This window comes from Crinia signifera, chromosome 5 (assembly GCF_055691185.1).
Source record: "Crinia signifera chromosome 5, ASM5569118v1, whole genome shotgun sequence".
NCBI classification, from domain to species: Eukaryota; Metazoa; Chordata; class Amphibia; order Anura; family Myobatrachidae; genus Crinia; species Crinia signifera.
Genome location: NC_139221.1, coordinates 227,945,801 through 227,965,671, shown reverse-complemented (window position 1 = coordinate 227,965,671; position 19,871 = coordinate 227,945,801). Strand labels below are relative to the sequence as shown.

General features: G+C 45.6%; 1 protein-coding gene and 1 long non-coding RNA gene across 3 annotated transcripts in view; one reads left to right on the top strand and one right to left on the bottom strand.

The window, feature by feature from the left end:
* NEK11 (NIMA related kinase 11) overlaps positions 1 to 19,871 on the top strand; it is a 270,045-nt gene that overhangs the window by 233,983 nt on the left and 16,191 nt on the right. For both annotated transcript variants that reach the window (XR_014475030.1, XM_083188604.1), the window contains exon 15: positions 4,916 to 5,012. Coding sequence is in view for 1 of the 2 variants with exons in the window: in XM_083188604.1 (XP_083044730.1) it covers positions 4,916 to 5,012 (97 nt within the window). In the remaining variant the exon portion in view is untranslated. The remainder of the gene's footprint in view (positions 1 to 4,915; positions 5,013 to 19,871) is intronic.
* On the bottom strand, positions 12,707 to 19,540 carry LOC146080906 (uncharacterized). The gene is made up of 3 exons (XR_014475031.1): positions 19,436 to 19,540; positions 17,322 to 17,445; positions 12,707 to 12,854 (listed from the first exon to the last, which is right to left on the bottom strand). It is a non-coding gene; the product is annotated as an uncharacterized LOC146080906 (long non-coding RNA).

Below are 19,871 nucleotides of genomic sequence, written 5' to 3'. Positions count from 1 at the left end.
TGGGCATTAAGTAAAATTAACAGGCAATAGAAATGTAGGGCGAGATTGAATAGAGTGCACTTTTTAGACTTTTGCAATTTTATTAGCAAAAAAGTCCGAATTCGCATGTTTTCCAAAAATTTTACTTTTAATAGGATGCAAATTGCGCAAAAAAAGTGCACTTTTTTGCTGCAAAAATTGCGCATTTTGACCTGTCGATGTTTTCTCACACAATTCGCATCCAAATGTTTTCCCATTATGAAGTATACAACTCGCAAATTTAATAGGGTGCGATTTTTGGTAACCGTGTCTCCAAAATCGCACATGTCCTCAAATTCGCACTTTTTCATGACTAAAAATCGCACCATATTGATTTTTTTTTACGCAAATTCGCATCTCATTAAAGAGTGAAATTCTTCCCAAAGATTGCGATTTTGAAAAAAGCAATAAGGTGCAATTTCGGAACCTTACTAAAAATTGCATCCTATTAATCTCGCCCTTAAAGTCAACACTCAAAAACGTAACACTTTATTGTGACTAAATGAATTACTCCTATGGTTTTACAGTTGTCGCAACATTATTACCTTTTTGGTTGACTTTTATCAACCTACTGTACTACATTAACCTGAAATGAAAATCAATAGACTGAATTCTCTCCATCTGGATTCCATTGTTTCAGTGGCGTAACTTTAAATTTTGCTCCCCCCTGCCAAAAAGGTTTGTGGCGCCCTCCCCCCTCCCATGCGGTGCATATAACATGTTTTTTGCTGTGCTTGAAAAAATACATTCAATGGCTGAAACGCCGCTGATACAGAGTTTGATGAAATTTATTTTAGTCCAGAGTGCTACCGTCTACAAGGATATTATTTACATTACCTCCCCCACCTGTGTGAAGGATCTATGGAAGGCACCTGGCAAGGTACCATGGAATCACTGAGTGTCGGTACATGGTGAATTTATCAAGGTGTACAGAACTGTTCTATACACCTCATTAAGAGGGGTTCTGGGGCCCCAAAACATAGATTGGAGGAAAGACAAAGCACATGAGGGTGGGAGGGACACAGGACCTTGGGCCATGAATGGAGGACACAGGGGGCAGAGAAGTTGGCTGCCACTGCTGCTGCGCGCAGTGAGGGAGAAGTTGGCTGCCGATGCTGCTGCGCATGGGGGTAGGGAAGTTGACTGCTGATGCTGCTGCGCACAGGGGGAGAGAAGTTGGCTGCCGTTGCTGCTGGGGTGAAGTTGCAGGTGCAGGAGAAGCTGGCCACAGATGCTGCCACTTGCTGGTGTCAGTCAGGAGGATAAGCTGATGGCCATACACGGAGAGGGGGGGGGGGGGGGTGGAGGAGATGCTGAACGCCACTGCTGCTGGTGGGGAGAAGCTTCACATGGGATGGTAAGGATAAGACGCTGGCTGCTGAGTAAAGGCGGGGGAGAAGCTGGTCGTGACTCGCTGCTGCTGGGGGAGGTCAAAGAGAGAGAGATACAGTATGCTAGTTGGAGATGGTGTTGACCTACGGCACGGAGATGTGGGGGATGCCAGCTATGGGGCCCAATAATAGGGATGGCCATCGACCATCGATGATTCAAAATCATTGATGGTTCATGGCCGATGTCAAATAATTTTGCCATTGATGGGGGAGAACCAGATGGTTTCCCTCCATCGATGGAACAGCCCCCGACACCCTCCCCTGACACCCGCGAAGCCCCACCCCGTGTTTTGATTGGCCCACAGGCCAATCAATCAAGCACAATGGATGACCATCGATATGTAAAAATATTGATGATCATCCATTGCATAGTTAAGCACTATCGATGGCCAGTTGCAGAATTGCTATCGATGGCAATGGCAACGATGGCCATCCCTACCTGATAGTAACTGCACATCTTGCACCCTATACAGTTAAGCCTCCAGCTGTCTCTGCCTGCTCACTCTATACACAACAGGCAATAGGCGCTGTGTATAGCCCTAACCAATGAGAGCACTAACCGGTAGGCTGTCTCTCCTCCTTGCTGCAGTTTCTTGCACGCCCAGCAGACCCCGCCGGCACTGGCTCCCCCAAGCCACGGCAGGGTCTGCTGCAGCATTGCTACGTCACTGCATTGTTGGTCTTCTGACCAGCTGCATCCCATCAGCCGGTCATCCATATGTATCCAAGCACTCACCAGTGTTATGCAGAAGTGTGCCATATATGCAGATCACCCGTAGAAATTATGGAATTGTGAAAATCTGCTCCTAATACAAAGCAACAATGAATGAGAATGGGCAAGATGCCAGAACAGAGCCCTCAAACTGGAACTGTCCTGCCAAAAATTGGACAGGTGGAATGATTGAAGCAGTACTTAGTGATAGTAGTAGTGTCAGTTGGCTGTGATGGGTAGGCTATAATAAATAGATGAATTTGAATGATCACATATGGTAGCATGGAGTTAGAGGAGCAATAAGCAGTTAGGAGCATGCACATATGAGATGCGGATCTAAGAGAGCGAGAAGTAAAGTACTGTATATTGGGATGAGATCAAAGTATGTGTTTGTGTGTGTGTGTGTGTGTGTGTGTGTGGGGGGGGTTGGTGGAAGCATATCACACATGCATCCATGATAGTACTGACTATGCACCATAGAAGAATGTTTTCCGCCATATACATAATAAAAATGTACGATCTGCAAGAACGACCTGAAATAACCAGGAGTTTCCATAATCTCTCAGCAGAGTAAATAATACCTCTTAACATTGCACAAATAACCTGGGTCACCCACGGTGTTAAAAGGACCTTTGAAAATACCCAGATCCAGCAACTTGGCATTCTGCCATGGGTTAAAAGAAGGATTAATCCTGGGTTGGACCCGGGTTGCTGCAGTGTGAACTCGTAATCTGAGTTGAGCGAACCGGGGCGTATTCACACTATAGGGAGGAGGCAGTGTCAGCTCCAAGCACTGCTTTCTCCCCCACCCCTCGGAGACACGCCACCACCCACCCTGCCCCCTTTATGACATCAGCAACCCAGCTTATTACTGAGTCACTGTGGGGGCTAAACATTGCAAATGCTGTGTCACTTCCGGGACAGACCCGTGTCCAAATCCCAGGTTCAGCCTGGCATTTGCGATGTGAAAGGGGTATAAGTATGGTACCATACTTAGATATACTAAATTGCAATGTAAAAATAAAGCGTTCCTTAATTTTTGGGCTACATCCAGGGGCGTAACTATAGCACCGCAGCCCCCTTGGGGGGGGGGGGGGGGGCGCTATGCATGTGCGGGCGCTGGGGGCTGCAGTGCTATAGTTACGTTAGCTGCAATGTGAAGGGAGCAGGGGGGAATTGAGGCGGCTGGGGGGACGGACGCTGCGGGGGACGGAAGCTGCGGGGGACACAGAGGCGGCAATTACTTACAGCTGAGCCGGGCAGGGGGAGCCGGGAGCTGTCTGTACTGAAGTAAAAAAAGCCCATACAATGAATGGGCAGCCTGTGATTGGCTGCTGAGCGCTCTCTCAGCCAATTGCTCCCCCGGCTTCCCCTGCCCGGCTCAGCTGTAAGTAAGTGTCCCCCGCAGCGTCCGTCCCCCGCAGCGTCCGTCCCCCCAGCCGCCTCGCAGCAACCCCCCCACCTGCATTGACGGCTACCTGGGGGAGCGGCAGGCGGCGCAGATGGAGACCGGGGGCGCGGCGGGAGAATATAAAGAAATCTTATTCAAAAGACCGGGCGGCCGCTGATTGGCTGAGAGCTCAGCCAATCAGCGGCCGCCCGGTCTTTTGAATAGGATTTCTCCCTATTCTCCCGCCGCGCCCCCGGTCTCCATCTGCGCCGCCTGCGGTCCTCGCCTGCCGCTCCCCCAGGTACCCACACATATATCGGATCTAAACATCTAGACTGCGGGGGTTGGTGCGGCGGGCGGAGGGGCGGGTGAGTGGCTGGGCGCCCTCCCTTTAACGGCGGGGGGGCGCCCAATATGTAGTTACGCCACTGGCTACATCTACAAGCAGATACTATTTATCCTGCATGCAAATATGATAATAATTTTGACCCTTTGCCTGTCAAAAGGGTTTGCTCCTGATCAGGGCTTAAAGTGGTCCTGGACAGGTGGTGGAACTCATTTCCTCTTGAGTACCAGGAAGGGTAGATCGCAGGTGGAAGAGAACCAAGAAATCATCAGTTACTGAGGAGGTGAGGGTGGTTCTTAATGACACTAGTTTCCCCTGTATCATCTATTGACTGGGTGGTAGGGCATGGTTTCTGTTGGAATAACTATGCAGGGCCATGGTGGAGGTGGAACTAGTTCCACCTACAATTACAGGTGGTGGAACTCCGTTCCACCCTGTTCCCTCTCACTTTAACCCTTGCTCCTGATACAAAATTATAATTTTTTTGCTTTGCTCCCAACTCAGAATCAGCACTTGAATTTATCTAAAGCACAGGTCTTCAACCGTTGGCCCTCCAGATGTTGTGGAACTACATGTCCCAGCATGCCCTGACAGTTTTGGAACACACTTATAGAAAAAATGTGGCAATGCATGTTGGAACATGTAGTTTCACAACATCTGGAGGTCCACAGGTTGAAGACCCATGGTCTAAAAGATAAAGCTTCCTATTGTTCACTATTTGCTGTTTCAAATATTTTTTAAATGTGTTGCAATGAAATGCAATATAAATATGAACTTTGTTTAAATACGTTATTTGTACAGAACTGCCTGTTTGTTTTACATGTCCTGAACAGTCTTTCCTTGTACTGACAATGCACACTTTAATAATGCAAGAAGTTCCTATTTTTAGAGCTTAAAACGACATCATACATTTTTATTCATCTGTTTCATGAATAACTTTGCTCCTAAAAATACAATTTCTCATGACTCTTTTTTTTTTTTTTTTACGTTTGTGGTGTTGCATATCACTAGTAGGATGGACACTGATTTACATTGTCTCTCACTGCATTGATTTGTAGATACTCAGACTGCCACCAAAGTGTCTCCATCAATTCCCGTGACATCAAATAATATCAACGACACTATGGCACAGACTAAACTGAAGCGCATGAGAGAGTGAGTACGTTATGACTTGTTTTCTATTGTGAGCAGGTCAGATCATTATAGTCTACTATCTGCTTTTGTATTTTTTTTTTTAGTTACAGCCAATTTACAAATCCAATATAGCAGACACCTGAAGCTACGTTTTACTTTGGTATGGTGTGTAGTCTTTGCTTTCAAATTCCTAATTTTGCATTCAAGATATATTTAGGAGTAGATTTACGAAAACTTCTAAAAATGAGAAGTGGTGATGTTACCCGTTAACCAATCAGATTCTGTCTTTCATTTTCTAGGATGTAATAGAGAAATCATATGTTCTGACTGGTTGCTGTTGGCAACACCACCACTCTTTTATTTATGAGAAGTTTTAATAATGCTACCCTTAAAAATTAACTTGTAAAGAAATATTAACAATATATATTTTGAAATTCTGTTGTCAGTCACTGTCTGTGCACATGTCTGCGCTTTGTACAGCGGCCATGGCCATAGGCGAATATAAGGGGTGGTCCGAGGGTGCATCGGACCACCCATTAGACTGCTGCCCACCGCTGCACACACAATTTAAAGAAATGACAGCTGGGCAGAAAAGGGCTGTGCGCTGCCCAGCTGTATATAGTCACTGGCTAACTAAGTTCTAGCAATTAAAGCAGAAGCTCCATCCTCGTCGATACCGTCAATGCTCCTACTGGACCGTGAGCCAATAGGAGCTCCTGGCTCGCGGTCCAGTGGGACTTTCAATGAAGATATCGACGGGGACGGAGCTGCTGCTTTTCTTAGAAGTTAGACAGTGACTATACATCTGGGCAGCACACAGCCCTTTCTGCCCGGCTGTCATAACTTGTGTGCACATGGTGTCACTCCTCCTTGCCAATGAGTAATTTCCTCATCCTTGGCAACGAGCAATTCCCACCCACCCTTGGCAACGAGCAATCCCCCTACCCCTTGGCAACAAGCAACCCCCCCAATGAGCAAATTCACTCCCCTTTTGCAATGAGCATTTAACTCCCCCCTAGGCTAGGAACAATTCACTCAACAAGTGGCAACAAGCACGTATCCCCCTTAGAAACGAACAATCCCCACTCCCCCTTGCAATGAGCATTTAACAACTCCCTCTTGGCAATAAGCATGCATTCCCCCTTTACAATGAGCATGAAGCACCCTTGGCATAGAGCATGAAGCCCCCGGCATCGAGAAAGGAAGCCCCTGGCAACAAGCAAGAACTCCCTAGCAATGAACATATAGGTAAGCGGCACTTATGTGTCAAATATGTAATGGGCATTACGGTTTGTTATATAGTATGTAATGGGCATCATGATGCGTGTGGTCTTATGTGTAATTGGCATTACAGCGTGTGGCTTTATTTGTAATGGGTATTACGGAGTTTGCTAAAATGTGTAATGGGCATTATGGTGTGGTCTAATGTGTAATTCCACGCCCTTTTTGTGATGACACGCCTCCTTCCCATGAGACCACGCCCCCTTTTTGCCATGCAAAGGTCCACCCTGCTTCATACCATATTTCTAGATTCGCCTATGGCCATGGCTGATGGCGTTGCAGATAGGAGCTGCAGTCTGACAGTCTGGGGAGTGCAGCACTAATTGGTCCTGTCCATGTATGTGTTCCCAAGGCTGTTAAGCACCTGCTCACTTTGCCGCTCTTCTCAGCTGAGTACCTGGCATAATGGTCGGGCCAGCCCTGAAATCGATTTACATATTGTATGAGTAAATAGCTGTGGTACATAATGTATTACACTACAAGATAAATATAGTTCAAATGTTTTCTTGCATCAAGGACAAAACCATTTAATAAATATATTCAGCAATTTACTCACAGTGTGAGATTTGTAGCCCATAGAAATATGGGGGTATATTTTGGACGACATGTAGCTGCAATTCGAGTCAGCATTTGGTCATTGCTCAGACACATAGGGGTAAATTTACTAAGATGGGAGTTCCATTGAAGATGGGATGTTGCTCATAGCAACCAATCAGGTTCTACTTATTATTTATTAAGCCCCCTTCAGAATATAATAGATAGAATCAGATTTGTTTCTCTGCGCAACATTCCATCTTCAATAGAGCTCTCTTCTTAGTAAATTGACTATGGGTTGTGTCTGTAAATACAATGGCATATATTCAATGCCGTGGGCGAGCGGTGACTGCGAGCAGGACTTTTTGCTCGCAGTCACCGCTCACCCTGTCAGTATTCAACTGACCCCCCTCATTCGCAAATTCCCCCTCGCTCCGTTTTTTGAGCGAGGGGGAATTTGCGAATGTGCCTCCAAAAACTGCGAGAATCGAGGCTAATTACAGCGAGTTTGCTGCACTAGCCTCGGCTCTCGCAGTTTAGGGGAATCCTCGCCGTTCTGTGACTGCAAGGATTCCCCCGGAACGTTGCATAGTGCGAGCGGCCGGCGCGGGCGTTAAACTGCGAGGATCACTGGTTTTCTGTGATCCTCGCAGTTTAACCCCCTCGCCGGCCGCTCGCACCGGCATTGAATACTTGCCAATGTGTGTGTGTGTCTATATATATATATATATATATATATATATATATAAAAGTCTGCAAAATACATAGTTCCGGGAGGCTGATGAAAACAAATCAGCCAAGAGGGCACACTCCCATAGTCAGCAATAAAAGATTTATTGATACATCACCAATCAGGTTTGAACTTAGTCGACGTTTCGGACACAATAAGGTCCTTTATCAAGACAGCATCAGAACAGAACATCAGCTCAACAGCAGTGCAGAGGGTAGTGTGAAGTGCTATGCCTGGGGTGCCCCTTATAAAGGTCACTAATATGCAAAATAACAACCACCTGTGTCTTAATAGATTCATATAAACAACAGGAGCCAGCAGGGCTCAACCTAAAACATAGCTGAATCGCCATGTTACATTCAAGCACAATATGTGTGCCACACTGCATAAGCTGCCGAGTATAGCAGAATTAGGAAGAGCGAGACCCGGACGTGACGTCAGTGCGTTCCACCACACCGTCACTTGTGTGTTTGGTTTTCAGCAAAACCAAACTGTTTATCTCTAGAAATCCATTTAGCATTTGTAACTTTATGCATGTAGATCCCTTATGCAGATGATATATATTTTCTTGCGTAGACTTTGTAGGGTCTAGTACTCGAACCTGGGAATAACACTGCACTCTTAAGAACTTTAATACCATGTAGAACTTGATATTTGTCTTTTTTATTTTCTATAGCAGTGGTTCCCAACCTGGGGTGTGTGTAGGGGTACACTGCAGAGTGGTTGGGGGTACTTGAAAGTAATATTGGTAATGATGGAAGAAGTCTCCAGATGGCAGAAGAAGTCCATTGCCGTGTAGATGAACCATGTTGCGTCACTTCCAATCATGTTTGCAGCATCATCAGCATCTCCTCGAGCTTTTGCCTGACCATCAATCCACTGGGAGCTACCTATGCTGCCCTCAGACATCATCGATCCTCTGCCATTATCTAAATCGGGTGTAGAAAGCAGCAGCATTAATCCTAGAAGCGTTAGCGGAAACCCTGTAGACAGTACAAAGCCAACGGACAGTCACAGAGGCACCAGGTTTCTGACCACACACTTCTCACCCGCTACTCCTGAACATAAGGACACCCAAAAATATACACATACTGCTCAGTTCCACTCGTAAGTACTGTGGATATTTCAGCTTGAGAGGAGGGATACTCATAAATGAAAAGCCTAATAAAGGGGTACGGGAAAAAAAAATGGTTGGGAACCATTATTTTATAGCGTATTTAGGGGTAAATGTAGTACACAATGTATTTGAGTTTTTATTGCCCTAGTGACAAGTCTATATAATGTCAAATACCTTATACAGGTTGAGTATCCCTCATCCAAATTATTTCGAAAACCATAGTCTCCAAAATGTACTCTTATTTTTTTTTTAAAGACCTACTGGGGACATCTGTAACTGGCACTACTGGGGGAAAAATCTGTAACTGGCACTAAATATGTGCAAGGACATGATTGCTTGGCATTCAAATTCAGTGCCTGAGATAGTACACAAACTTTGTTTCATGTCTTAAAACCTTGTTTCATGCACAAACAAAATATATTTGTGTGCATTTCATGTGTTTGATGTGCTTATTCAACATACATGCAAGATATCTCATTCAAATATAAAAATATTCCAAATACGGAATAAACCGTTATCCAACATTTTTCTGGTCCCGAACATTTTGGATAAGAGTTACTCAACCTGCATCTATCTTGATTTGTTGACACATCAGTTTATTTTTTTCTGATCTGTTATTCTACATCGGCAAATGTGTTCCAAACCTGAAAATGTCAGTTCTCTGTAGTTCCGGCTGCTGCTGCTGTCTTCATTTTTTACATTACTTTATGAAATGTTCTAGCAACTGCCTCCGGTTGACACTACCAGCTGCAATACAGACATTTGTATCCAAATTAAGTGCTGCTTTTTGCCCGCAAATGACCCCCATCTTGTATTTGACTTTCTTTTATTAAAATTATGTGGACTTTTCCTTTTCGCACAATGACCTGCAGCAGGATCTTTCCTTCATGGCAAAGACAGTCATAATTAATTCAACAGACTTGTGACTTAAACAAGCATATTATTAAATTTTCTGGATTCAATCTGTAGCACAGAGATGTAGAAACAATATTCCAATGTACTACTGTAATGTAATTAAATAATAGCACATATTTCAAATTGAAATGGGTTCTTATTATTTCTCTTCCCCGAAGTGTTGTTTTGTTAGCTAAATGCAGCAAACAGTATGCTAATGAGGAGAATGTTCCTGAAAACCAATAGCTGTAAAGCATGATAAATGAGACTTGTTGAGTATAAACGCAGTTACAGTGTATACTATACACACAAGTACAGCCATGGTGTAGCCACATATCACTGACATTTTTCTTCTTGGTTATAATAATTGGTTATTTTCTTCTTTGATTCGAATACAATAGTTTAGAGAGAGAAGCTTGAGCCCCGGGCTTGTACTTAACCATACCATATTTTTAGCACAGTGTGCTATTGTGCCCATGACAAAGGATAATGGTAGCTTTGGCGAGCGTAAACTTTTTGTTTATTGCAAATACATGAAATATGGTCTGCTGTTTATTTAAACATGAATGTCCTCGAGCCTTGATGTATGTTCTAATGTAAAATGAAAGTACTGTATAACGTTGTCCATTGTGGATACTAAGAACTGTTTTAATTAATGAAAAATCACAAACAATTGTATGAAGTAGGGCTCAGGTGTTCTGCACCATCCAGATGCCATGTCATACTTCCTACTCTTATACAAATGTCTTATACGCTCCCACATTTCAAGAAGCTTTCCCAGACTCCAGACAACTGGGCAATGGGGGAACTTAATGACCCAAATCCTGGTGAATAATGTCATTGCAGCTTTGCTCCCTGCTGCTTTGTGCTATGTTGTACAGCAAGGTAAGGTCTGTGAAGACTTGAGCTTTAGCACCAAAATGTGCATCCTCCTCTGGCATCTACTGGGGCGATGTGACAAAATATCTGTGGTATATTTTCTTTGTTATTCTTCAGACCAGTAGGTGGCGCTCTCCCTGCTCTGCACCCTGCTCTGCACCCTGCTCTGCACCCTGCTCCTGCTGTCTGCCGCTGCCTGTCACACTGCATGACAGACAGCAGCTCCAGCAACATGAAGCACTCACCCGCGCCGCTTTCAGGTCAAAAGACTAGACATTGGGTGCAGTGCCGGCAGCTACCGGTGAGGACAGCTGACGTTGGACACCACAGGTGAGCGGTGGCGCATGTTCAATTAAGGCACAGGGGGCGGATTTAACCTTCAGTATAAGATAGTGCTATTTTCACTGTGTTAATTGATCCCTGAGGACAGACCCAAGGTCTGAAACACGTTGGATTTTCAATAAACCACACTTTTTTGCATTTTGAAATCCGAGAGTGCCGCCTGATTCCTGACTAATATATATATATATATATATATATATATATATATATATATATATACACATACAAAAGAGATAAAAAGAGAAACGCACTCAATGAGCAAAATGTGTAACAAATTATTACTATTCTCAATAGGCTCACATACTGTACATTGAGGTTTAAAAGATATAAGCTTGCCAGCCACATGTACAGCAGGATCCTAGCATGCACTTCTCAAAGATGTAACACGATAACCCTGGATCAGCTACAAGCAGGGCCGGTGCAACCACTAGGCAGCTCTAGGCATTTGCCTAGGGCGCCGGCACCTGGAGGGCGGCAGTTCGCCCCTCACCACCAGCATATAGCTGGCGGCGTCGGCGCCCTTGCAGTGCTGGAGCGGGCAGGGGTGTCCGTGCCGCGGGGGTACCTGCGGCGCTGTCACTGTATAAAGCTGCTGGCAGCAGCGGGGTCCCTGAATAGAGAATAACTAGCGCTATGCGCGGGAAGCGCTTCTGAGTTTGAAACCACTTGCCGCACGCTGATAGGCTGAGATTCAGCCAATCAGCGTGAGGCAAGTGTTTTCAAAATCAGAAGCGCTTCCCGCGCCGTCGCGCGCATAGCGCTAGTTATTCTCTATTCACTGCAGGGACCCCGCTGCTGCCAGCAGCTTTATACAGTGACAGCGCCGCAGGTACCCCCGCGGCACGGACACCCCTGCCCCCTCCAGCACTGCAGGGACCCCGCTGCCGCCAGCAGCTTTATACAGTGACAGCGCCGCAGGTACCCCCGTGGCACGGACACCCCTTCCAGCACTGCAGGGACCCCGCTGCCACCAGCAGCTTTATACAGTGACAGTGCCGCAGGTACCCCCGCGGCACGGACACCCCTGCCCCCTCCAGCACTGCAGGGACGCCGACAGCATCCACCACAGGTACCACCCCCCCCCCCCCCCGGCCACCGGGGCGCCCCCACCCCGACTCGCCTGGGGTGCTCCGGTGGCCGGCCCTGGCTACAAGATGTCGGTCAGAAAACCAAACGCCGGAGCCGCGTTTGGTTTTCTGACCGGCATCTTGTAGCTGATCCGGGGTTATCGTGTTACATCTTTGAGAAGTGCATGCTAGGATCCTGCTGTACACGTGGCTGGCAAGCTTATATCTTTTTGTACAAAGAAAAAGAAAGAGACTGTTTTGTGTGCGTCCCACAAAACAGTCTCTTTCTTTTTCTTTGTATAAAATGTTCAGCCTATGACTGTTTGGTACAGCACCCCCCAAATCTCAAATTAAATATAGGGGTTCTCTCTAAGAATTATTAATTTTCTCTTAAAGAGCATATGAGAAAATTGATTTAAACAGTGTGCAGGCCTGCTACTAGCCACTTAAATGTGGCAACCTGATATCTAAGCTTATATCTTTTAAACCTCAATGTATCTGAGCTTATTGAGAATACCAAACATTTGTTACACATTTTGCTCATTGAGTGCGTTTCTCTTTTTAGCTCTTTTGCAAGTATCTTCGCTGGGATTTGGTACTATCCTTAAAGAGTGACTGCACACATTGTGGACATTGTGCACTACCATTACACAAGGACTTTCTTGCGCTGGGTATTTTGTTTTTCTTGAGATATATATATATATATATATATATATATATATATATATATATACAGTGAAAGACAGGCGGCACCCGGAGTCTGTTCAAAATAAAGTATGACAACGCTGTTGTTGCAGTGATCAAACGTTTTCGATGCTATTTATTGCATATTCATCAGGATACAGACAAGCACAAGTGAACATACCTTTATAACAAAGTCACACCACATGCGGCTGCCCGGTAGCCCCGGTCCCGAGTGACGCGCCCACCAATGACGCCATCATCCCGCTCCGGTTGTCAAGGCAACCGCAGATACATGAATAAACACCAATCAGTGAAAAATATAAATGATCCACAACCTGTTGTGAAACAAAACAAATAAGACATATACGTGAGATAAAAGGATAAAATACGGATGCTGTAAATCATACAAATACAAAATGGTGCACTAAGACACACTGCTCATACCGATATACATGACGTCTAATGCACATAATAACACATGAATCGCATGGTGCATACTAGATATAGGTGGTCGGTAATGTAGAGATGAGTGTGTAGTGCAACTGTGAAAACACTGATAAATGATGTAAGTATGGTTCGAACGGTCGACACATCCGTGTCGATCATGTGTGAAATAAAGTGTCTACAAAAAGCAATGTAGACCTGCCGTTTCGTTAAGCCCGACGGGTGCCAGTGTTCCCAACATATGTATCCACCTGGCTTCTTTTTGTAAGAGGCGTAATGATCTGTCACCTCCCCGTGCCCTGGGAGCCTCATGATCAATGATAGTGTAGCGCAGTTGGGGTATGCTGTGGCCAGCAGTGAGAAAGTGTCTGGCTACAGGCTGATCACTATGTTTACTGGATAACGCCGCTCGTATTGAGGATTTGTGGCCAGCGATCCGTTCGCGCAAAGTGCGGTCGGTTTTGCCGACGTAACCAAGGCCGCACGGACACATTATAAGATAGATAATGTACCGTGTCGTGCAGGTTACTCTGTGTTTGATGGTAATGCGGCGGCCGGTTAGGGGATGTGGGAAGCTACTGCCCGTGTTGAGGCATTTACAAACTGCACAGTTCAGGCAGCGGTAGCAACCCAATTTGTGTTGTAAGAAGCCTGTTTGTACAGACTGGGCACTGTCTAAGCCACTGATATCGGTTCTCATAACCCAGTCCCTGATGTTTTTTCCCCTGGTATAACAGGGCATGAGCCTTTTGTTACCCAATTGTAGCTCGGGATCGGTCCCGACAATGGGCCACAGATCTCTAGAGATATTCAGGATCTCTTTACTTGCTACATTGTGGTGGTTGACCCAGGGAAAACAATTCTCCAATTTTTTATCCTTTTTAGTAGGGCACAATGTGTCTTGTCTTTGACATCTTAATGCTTTGTTTTTAGCTTGGGTAAGATGTATTTCATTATATCCCCGCATCAAAAAGTCATTGATCATGCGATCAATGTGTGCCTCGGCCATGGTGCGATCAGAACAGATCCTTATGGCCCTTAGGAATTGTGAATAGGGCAGGGAGAATTTGAGTTTGTGGGGATGGAAACTGGTCGCATGTAAGGTAGTATTGCGGTCAGTGGGTTTGCGGAAAAGTTCCGTACTGATGATTCCGTTGCAAATATTGACCTTCACATCCAAATAGTTAACAGTCTCATGGCTGATGTTATAAGTGAATTGCACCGGGTGCCCGGCCTCATTATGTGTAGTAATAAAACACTCGAGGGAGTCTTGGGTGCCAGACCACAAGACGAACAGGTCGTCTATGTAGCGTACATATAGTACCGCATGCTCAGAAAAGGTGTTATTAGACATCATAATCTGCTCCTCCACCATATACATGTACGCGTTGGCGTACGATGGGGCCACATTGGACCCCATCGCACAGCCAGACGCCTGCAGGTAAAAGGTGCCATCGAAGATAAAGTAATTTCACGTGAGTACAAGTTCAAGTAGATCAATAATGAGTTGGACATCAGGACCAGTATATGAGTGATTGTTGGTAACAAGTTTCCGTACCGCTAAGAGCCCCTCTACATTAGGAATAATAGTGTAGAGGCTAGAGATGTCAAGGCTGCATAAAAGACAGTTGTCTGGTACCACCGATATCGTACCCAATTTGTTTATGAACGATGTGGTGTCCAGAAGATGTCTGGGGTGTTGTCAGGGCCGTTTCTAGAGGCGGACAAGCCGTGCAGCTGCCCCGGGCGCCGCACGGCTTGTCCGCCTCTGTTAAATAGCAGGGGCGCCTGGCAGCTCCCCCCTTCCTCCTCTTCCTCCTCTTGCCGTGCCCCGCCCCCGCTACAGCAGATATCGTTCGGAGGGGAGGGGAGCGCATCACGCGTCTCACTCTCTCCTTCCCCTGACTATGTCACTCACTGACAGAACTCGCGGGCCGGCAGCCAATCAGGAGCCAGCCCGCGAGATATGATTGTCTGTCGGCACAATCACAGAGTCTGGGACATAGTGAAGTGAAGGGGAAGGAGAGACGCGCTGCGTGATGCGCTCCCCTCCCCTTTCCTCCCCTGGGAAGCAGCAGCGGCAATGGAGGCGGCGGGGGACCCGGAGACCTGAACTCTGCTCTCCCCGGCAGCAGCAACAACAACAACAACGGTGAGTTGTGCTGCTGCTGGGATAATATGTTCTGGCACTGGGGGCGCATATATGTCTGGCACTGTGGGGGCATGTCTGTCACTGGGCATATAAGTGGCACTGTGGGGGCATATATGTGGCACTGTGGGGGCATATATGTGGCACTGTGGGGGCATATATGTGGCACTGTGGGCATATGTGGCACTGTTGGGGTATATATGTGTGGCACTGTGGGGGCATATCTGGCACTGGGGGGCATATATGTCTGACACTGTTGGGGTATATATATCTGGCACTGTGGGGGCATGTTTGTCACTTGGCATATATGTGGCACTGTGGGGGCATATGTAGCACTGTTGGGGTATATATGTGTGGCACTGGGGGGGCATATATCTCTGGCACTGGGGGGGCATGTTTGTCACTGCACATATATGTGGCACTGTGGGGGCATATGTGTGGCACTGTGGGGGCATATATGTGGCACTGTGGGGGCATATATGTGGCACTGTGGGGGCATATATGTGGCACTGTGGGGGCATATATGTGTGGCACTGTGGCAGCATGTTTGTCACTGCGCATATGTGTGGCACTGTGGGGGCATATGTGTGGCACTGTGGGGGCATATATGTGGCACTGTGGGGGCATATATGTGGCACTGTTGGGGCATATATGTCTGGCACTGTGGCGGCATGTTTGTCACTGCGCATATATGTGGCACTGTGGGGGCATATGTGTGGCACTGTGGGGGCATATATGTGGCACTGTGGGGGCATATATGTGTGGCACTGTGGGGGCATATATGTGTGGCATTGTGGGGGCATATATGTGGCACTGTGGGGGTATATATGTGTGGCACTGTGGGGGCATATATGTGTGGCACTGTGGGGGTATATATGTGTGTCACTGTGGGAGCATATCTGGCGCTGGGGGGCATACCTCGCACTATGGAGGCATATATGTGTGGCATATCTGACACTGTGGGGGCATATCTGGCACTAGTAATCGGCATCAGTTGTGTGGCAGCGGCGTGTGGTGCATAATGTGTAATGGGCATTACGGTGTGTGGGGAGTATTGTGTAATTGCCATCACGGTGTGGGGTCTAATGGGCATCATGGTGTGCGGTATAATGCGTAATTGTCATCACGGTGTGCAGCGTAATATGTAATTGTCATCACGGTGTGCAGCGTAATATGTAATTGTCATCACGGTGTGCAGCGTAATATGTAATTGTCATCACGGTGTGCAGCGTAATATGTAATTGTCATCACGGTGTGCGGCCTAATATGTATTTGTCATCACGCTGTGCGGCGTAATGTGTAATTGGCATCATGGTGTGCGGCGTAATATGTAATTGTCATCATGGTGTGCGGCGTAATATGTAATTGTCATCATGGTGTGTGGCGTAATGTGTAATTGGCATCATGGATAAACAGTGTATAATGATTTAAGTAGTCTGTCATTGTTTGGCCTTGATCTGTGAGGTGTACTAGGTCACTGTGTGGGCCTTTATATTTTCAGCCCGCCAACTTAAGTGCGGAAGGACAATGACAATTCCTGCAGTAACCAATGTCTGGTCATGCAGGTTGCAAAAGTGAGATGTAAGGTGATTGTTTTCCTGCTAGACCACACCCCTTTTTAACATTAAACCACACCCGTTTTGTTAAGCCCCACCCCTATTTCGCCGTGCGCGCCTTTGGCGCTCAATTTATTCGCTACCATTTTCTGGGGAGGGGGGGGCGCATTTTTTCTTCTTCGCCCTGGAAGCAAAATTGTCTAGAAACGGCCCTGGGTGTTGTACAATACATGGCTGTAAAATGGCATCCAGATAGGTGGACACCCGTTGGAAGAGTCCATTGCGAGCAGAGATTATAGGACGGCCAGGAGGATTTATCAAGGATTTATGTATTTAGGGCAGTGAATACAAAATAGGTGTTACAGGATGCTCATTGATGAGAGCTGATCTTAATGCCTCTGAAATAAATCCATCACTGACCGCCCTACTCAGTCTAGCTTGCAATCTTTTGCTGAATTCGATAGTGGGGTCATGTTCAAGTTTATGGTATACATTATCATCACTCAACTGTCTAAGCAATTCATTTTTGTAATCAGATAGATTCTGTACCACAATACCCCCGCCCTTATCAGCGGGGCGTATTGTGATATTGGTGTACCCCGCAAGATCCTTAAGTGCCTGCATTTCAAGTTTCCCCAAGTTGGGGTGCTTACCACTCGCAGGGGTGTTAGATGTCATAGTCCCGGAAACCCTTGTGTCCAATAGTCTCGAAAATGTTTTGATGGAAGGGTTAGTTGTAGTGGGCTCGTCTTGTGTTCACTTGTGCTTGTCTGTATCCTGATGAAGATGCAATAAATAGCATCGAAAACGTTTGATCACTGCAACAACAGCATTGTCATACTTTATTTTGAACAGACTCCGGGTGCCGCCTGTCTTTCACTGTATCCAGGTTACTGCGGTAACGTTTTGGCTTGGCACCGGGGCAAGTTATATTCTGACGTTTGGAACGTGCTGCCCTCCAAACTGTACATATATATATATATATATATATATAGATAGATAGATAGATAGATAGATAGATAGATAGATAGATAGACCAATCATGAGAAGTACCTAGTTTTGTATGTCAATGTTTCTTATACCTGAAAAGTTGATCTGTTCTTATTTGTAAACTATTTTCAAATCTTAAGTTTCTTCCAACTATTTCAATACTGATATGAGTTATGTTTTAGCCTGTTCTTATCTTTTCAGTGCAGGTTATCTTTTTTCATTTAACATTTTGATCCTTTTAGGAACATTCTGTGCAAAATAATCTTACAAGAGTCCATCTATTCTCGTCTTGTAATTATATTGTTATTGCTACATAAAGGTCAAGTGGCTATTTATTAAAAAAGCAAAAAAGTCAACTTTGTACTTTCAGCAGGAAAAGAACTGAAAGTATTGATGAGTTTTAGTGTTGTTGATAAGCATTTTCTAGTTTATTACTAGTTATTATTCTTGAAGAATTTTTTGATTTTAGAATCAATATGCAGTGAGATGCAAGATCAGGGGCACTAACGGGGAGGGGGGGGGTACTAATCAGAAAAATGGCAGTATTATGCACTGTATTTTTTGGGTGGTAGGGGACATGCTTCATGGAGAGTCACCATGTGCCCCCTAGTTTTTACCCGCAGCCAGCACCCTTTCTAGCCCTTCATCCTTCCACCCTAATGTCTCTCCAGCCAGCACTCTATTCTGGTCCTCCAGCCAGCACTTTCTGACTGCAACCAGCACTCATTCTGATTCTGCAGGCAGCACCTATTCTGTCCCTACATCCAGCAACTATTCTGGTCCTGCAGCCACACCCCTTCTGACTTTCCAGGCCACACTCCTTCTGACTGCAGTTAGCACTCCTTCTGAACTCTGCAGCCATCACCCATTCTATCCCAACAGCCGGACCCTTCTGACCCTCTGGACAGCTCCTATTCTGGCCCTCCTGGAAGAACCCCTTCTGATCCTCCAGCCTGCACCCCTTCCGACTCTCCAGACAGCAATCCATCTGACTCTGCAGCCAGCACTCCTTATGAACTCTGTAGCCCTCACCAATCCTATACCTCCAGCCATCCCTCTTTTGACCCACCAGGCAGCACCTATTCTGGCCCTACAGCCAGAACCTCTTATGTTTCTCCAGCCAGCACTCATTGTGACCCACCTAACCATCACCCATTCTATCTGACCAGACAGCACCCCTTCTGTCTCTCTGAAGCAGACACCTCTTATGTCCCTTTTTCAGCCAGCTCCCCTCCTGTCTCTCTAACAACATGTTTCTCTGTCTCTTATTCTCCTCCTGGTACATCATCTTGGCTTGATATTGAATCTAACTGTATACATTTCACAGACATGTCCTACTTTAAGTAACCCTATGTCTTTAATCTACTATGCTACTTCGGACCATTCAAGTTTTTCTGAAATTATTGACCTTATACATTTTCTGCCACTTCACTTGTCTCCCCGCTTGAAATAACCTGGATTTCCTGCCAGTATTACATGCAAGTCTCCAACTGATGTCCCCTGCCCATACCATCAACTTCTTCTTTTTTTTTATTTAGTATTTTTTATTGGTTTTGCAAGAACACCCAACAAATAAAGAAAACTAGAAGAAACATTAGCCATTGCAATGCATATACATAGGATGAGTAAAAAGGGAAAAAAAGAACATCGAAAGGACAGTATAATACTGATACATATAATTGTGCATTAGGCATATAGTATAGGAGTATAATCTAGCAGAGGTATTGCTGTAGGCTAGCAAATCACACGTCACACAGGAGAAATTTAAGGCCTATACCTGAAGGCGCCATCCAGGTACATGTTCAAAGATGAGGACGCACATTGACAGAACACTCCATCATATTATTACCAAGGGAAAATGTAGAACAATATTGCATCGCAGCGGCACAATAATATAGAATCTGGAAACAGGAAAAAAAAAACAGTTATAGCTATATAATTAAATCCCCCCCAAAAAACAAAATCAAACCTTACCATAACCCCCCACCCTGTATGATCTGACCCCAACTGTGGTATACCTGGATCCCAAATAACTACCCTTATCTACCCACTATGCTAACTAGGCTATTCCTAATTCCCTCCCTCCCTACCCCACCCAAATAAAAGGATATTAAGCGGATAAATATCAGGGGCTTAAAGAATACAATATTCTTGGCTAGTTCAAGGCCAGCCTTCCGCATGTAGATGGTGCGTATTAGTGAATTTATTCAACA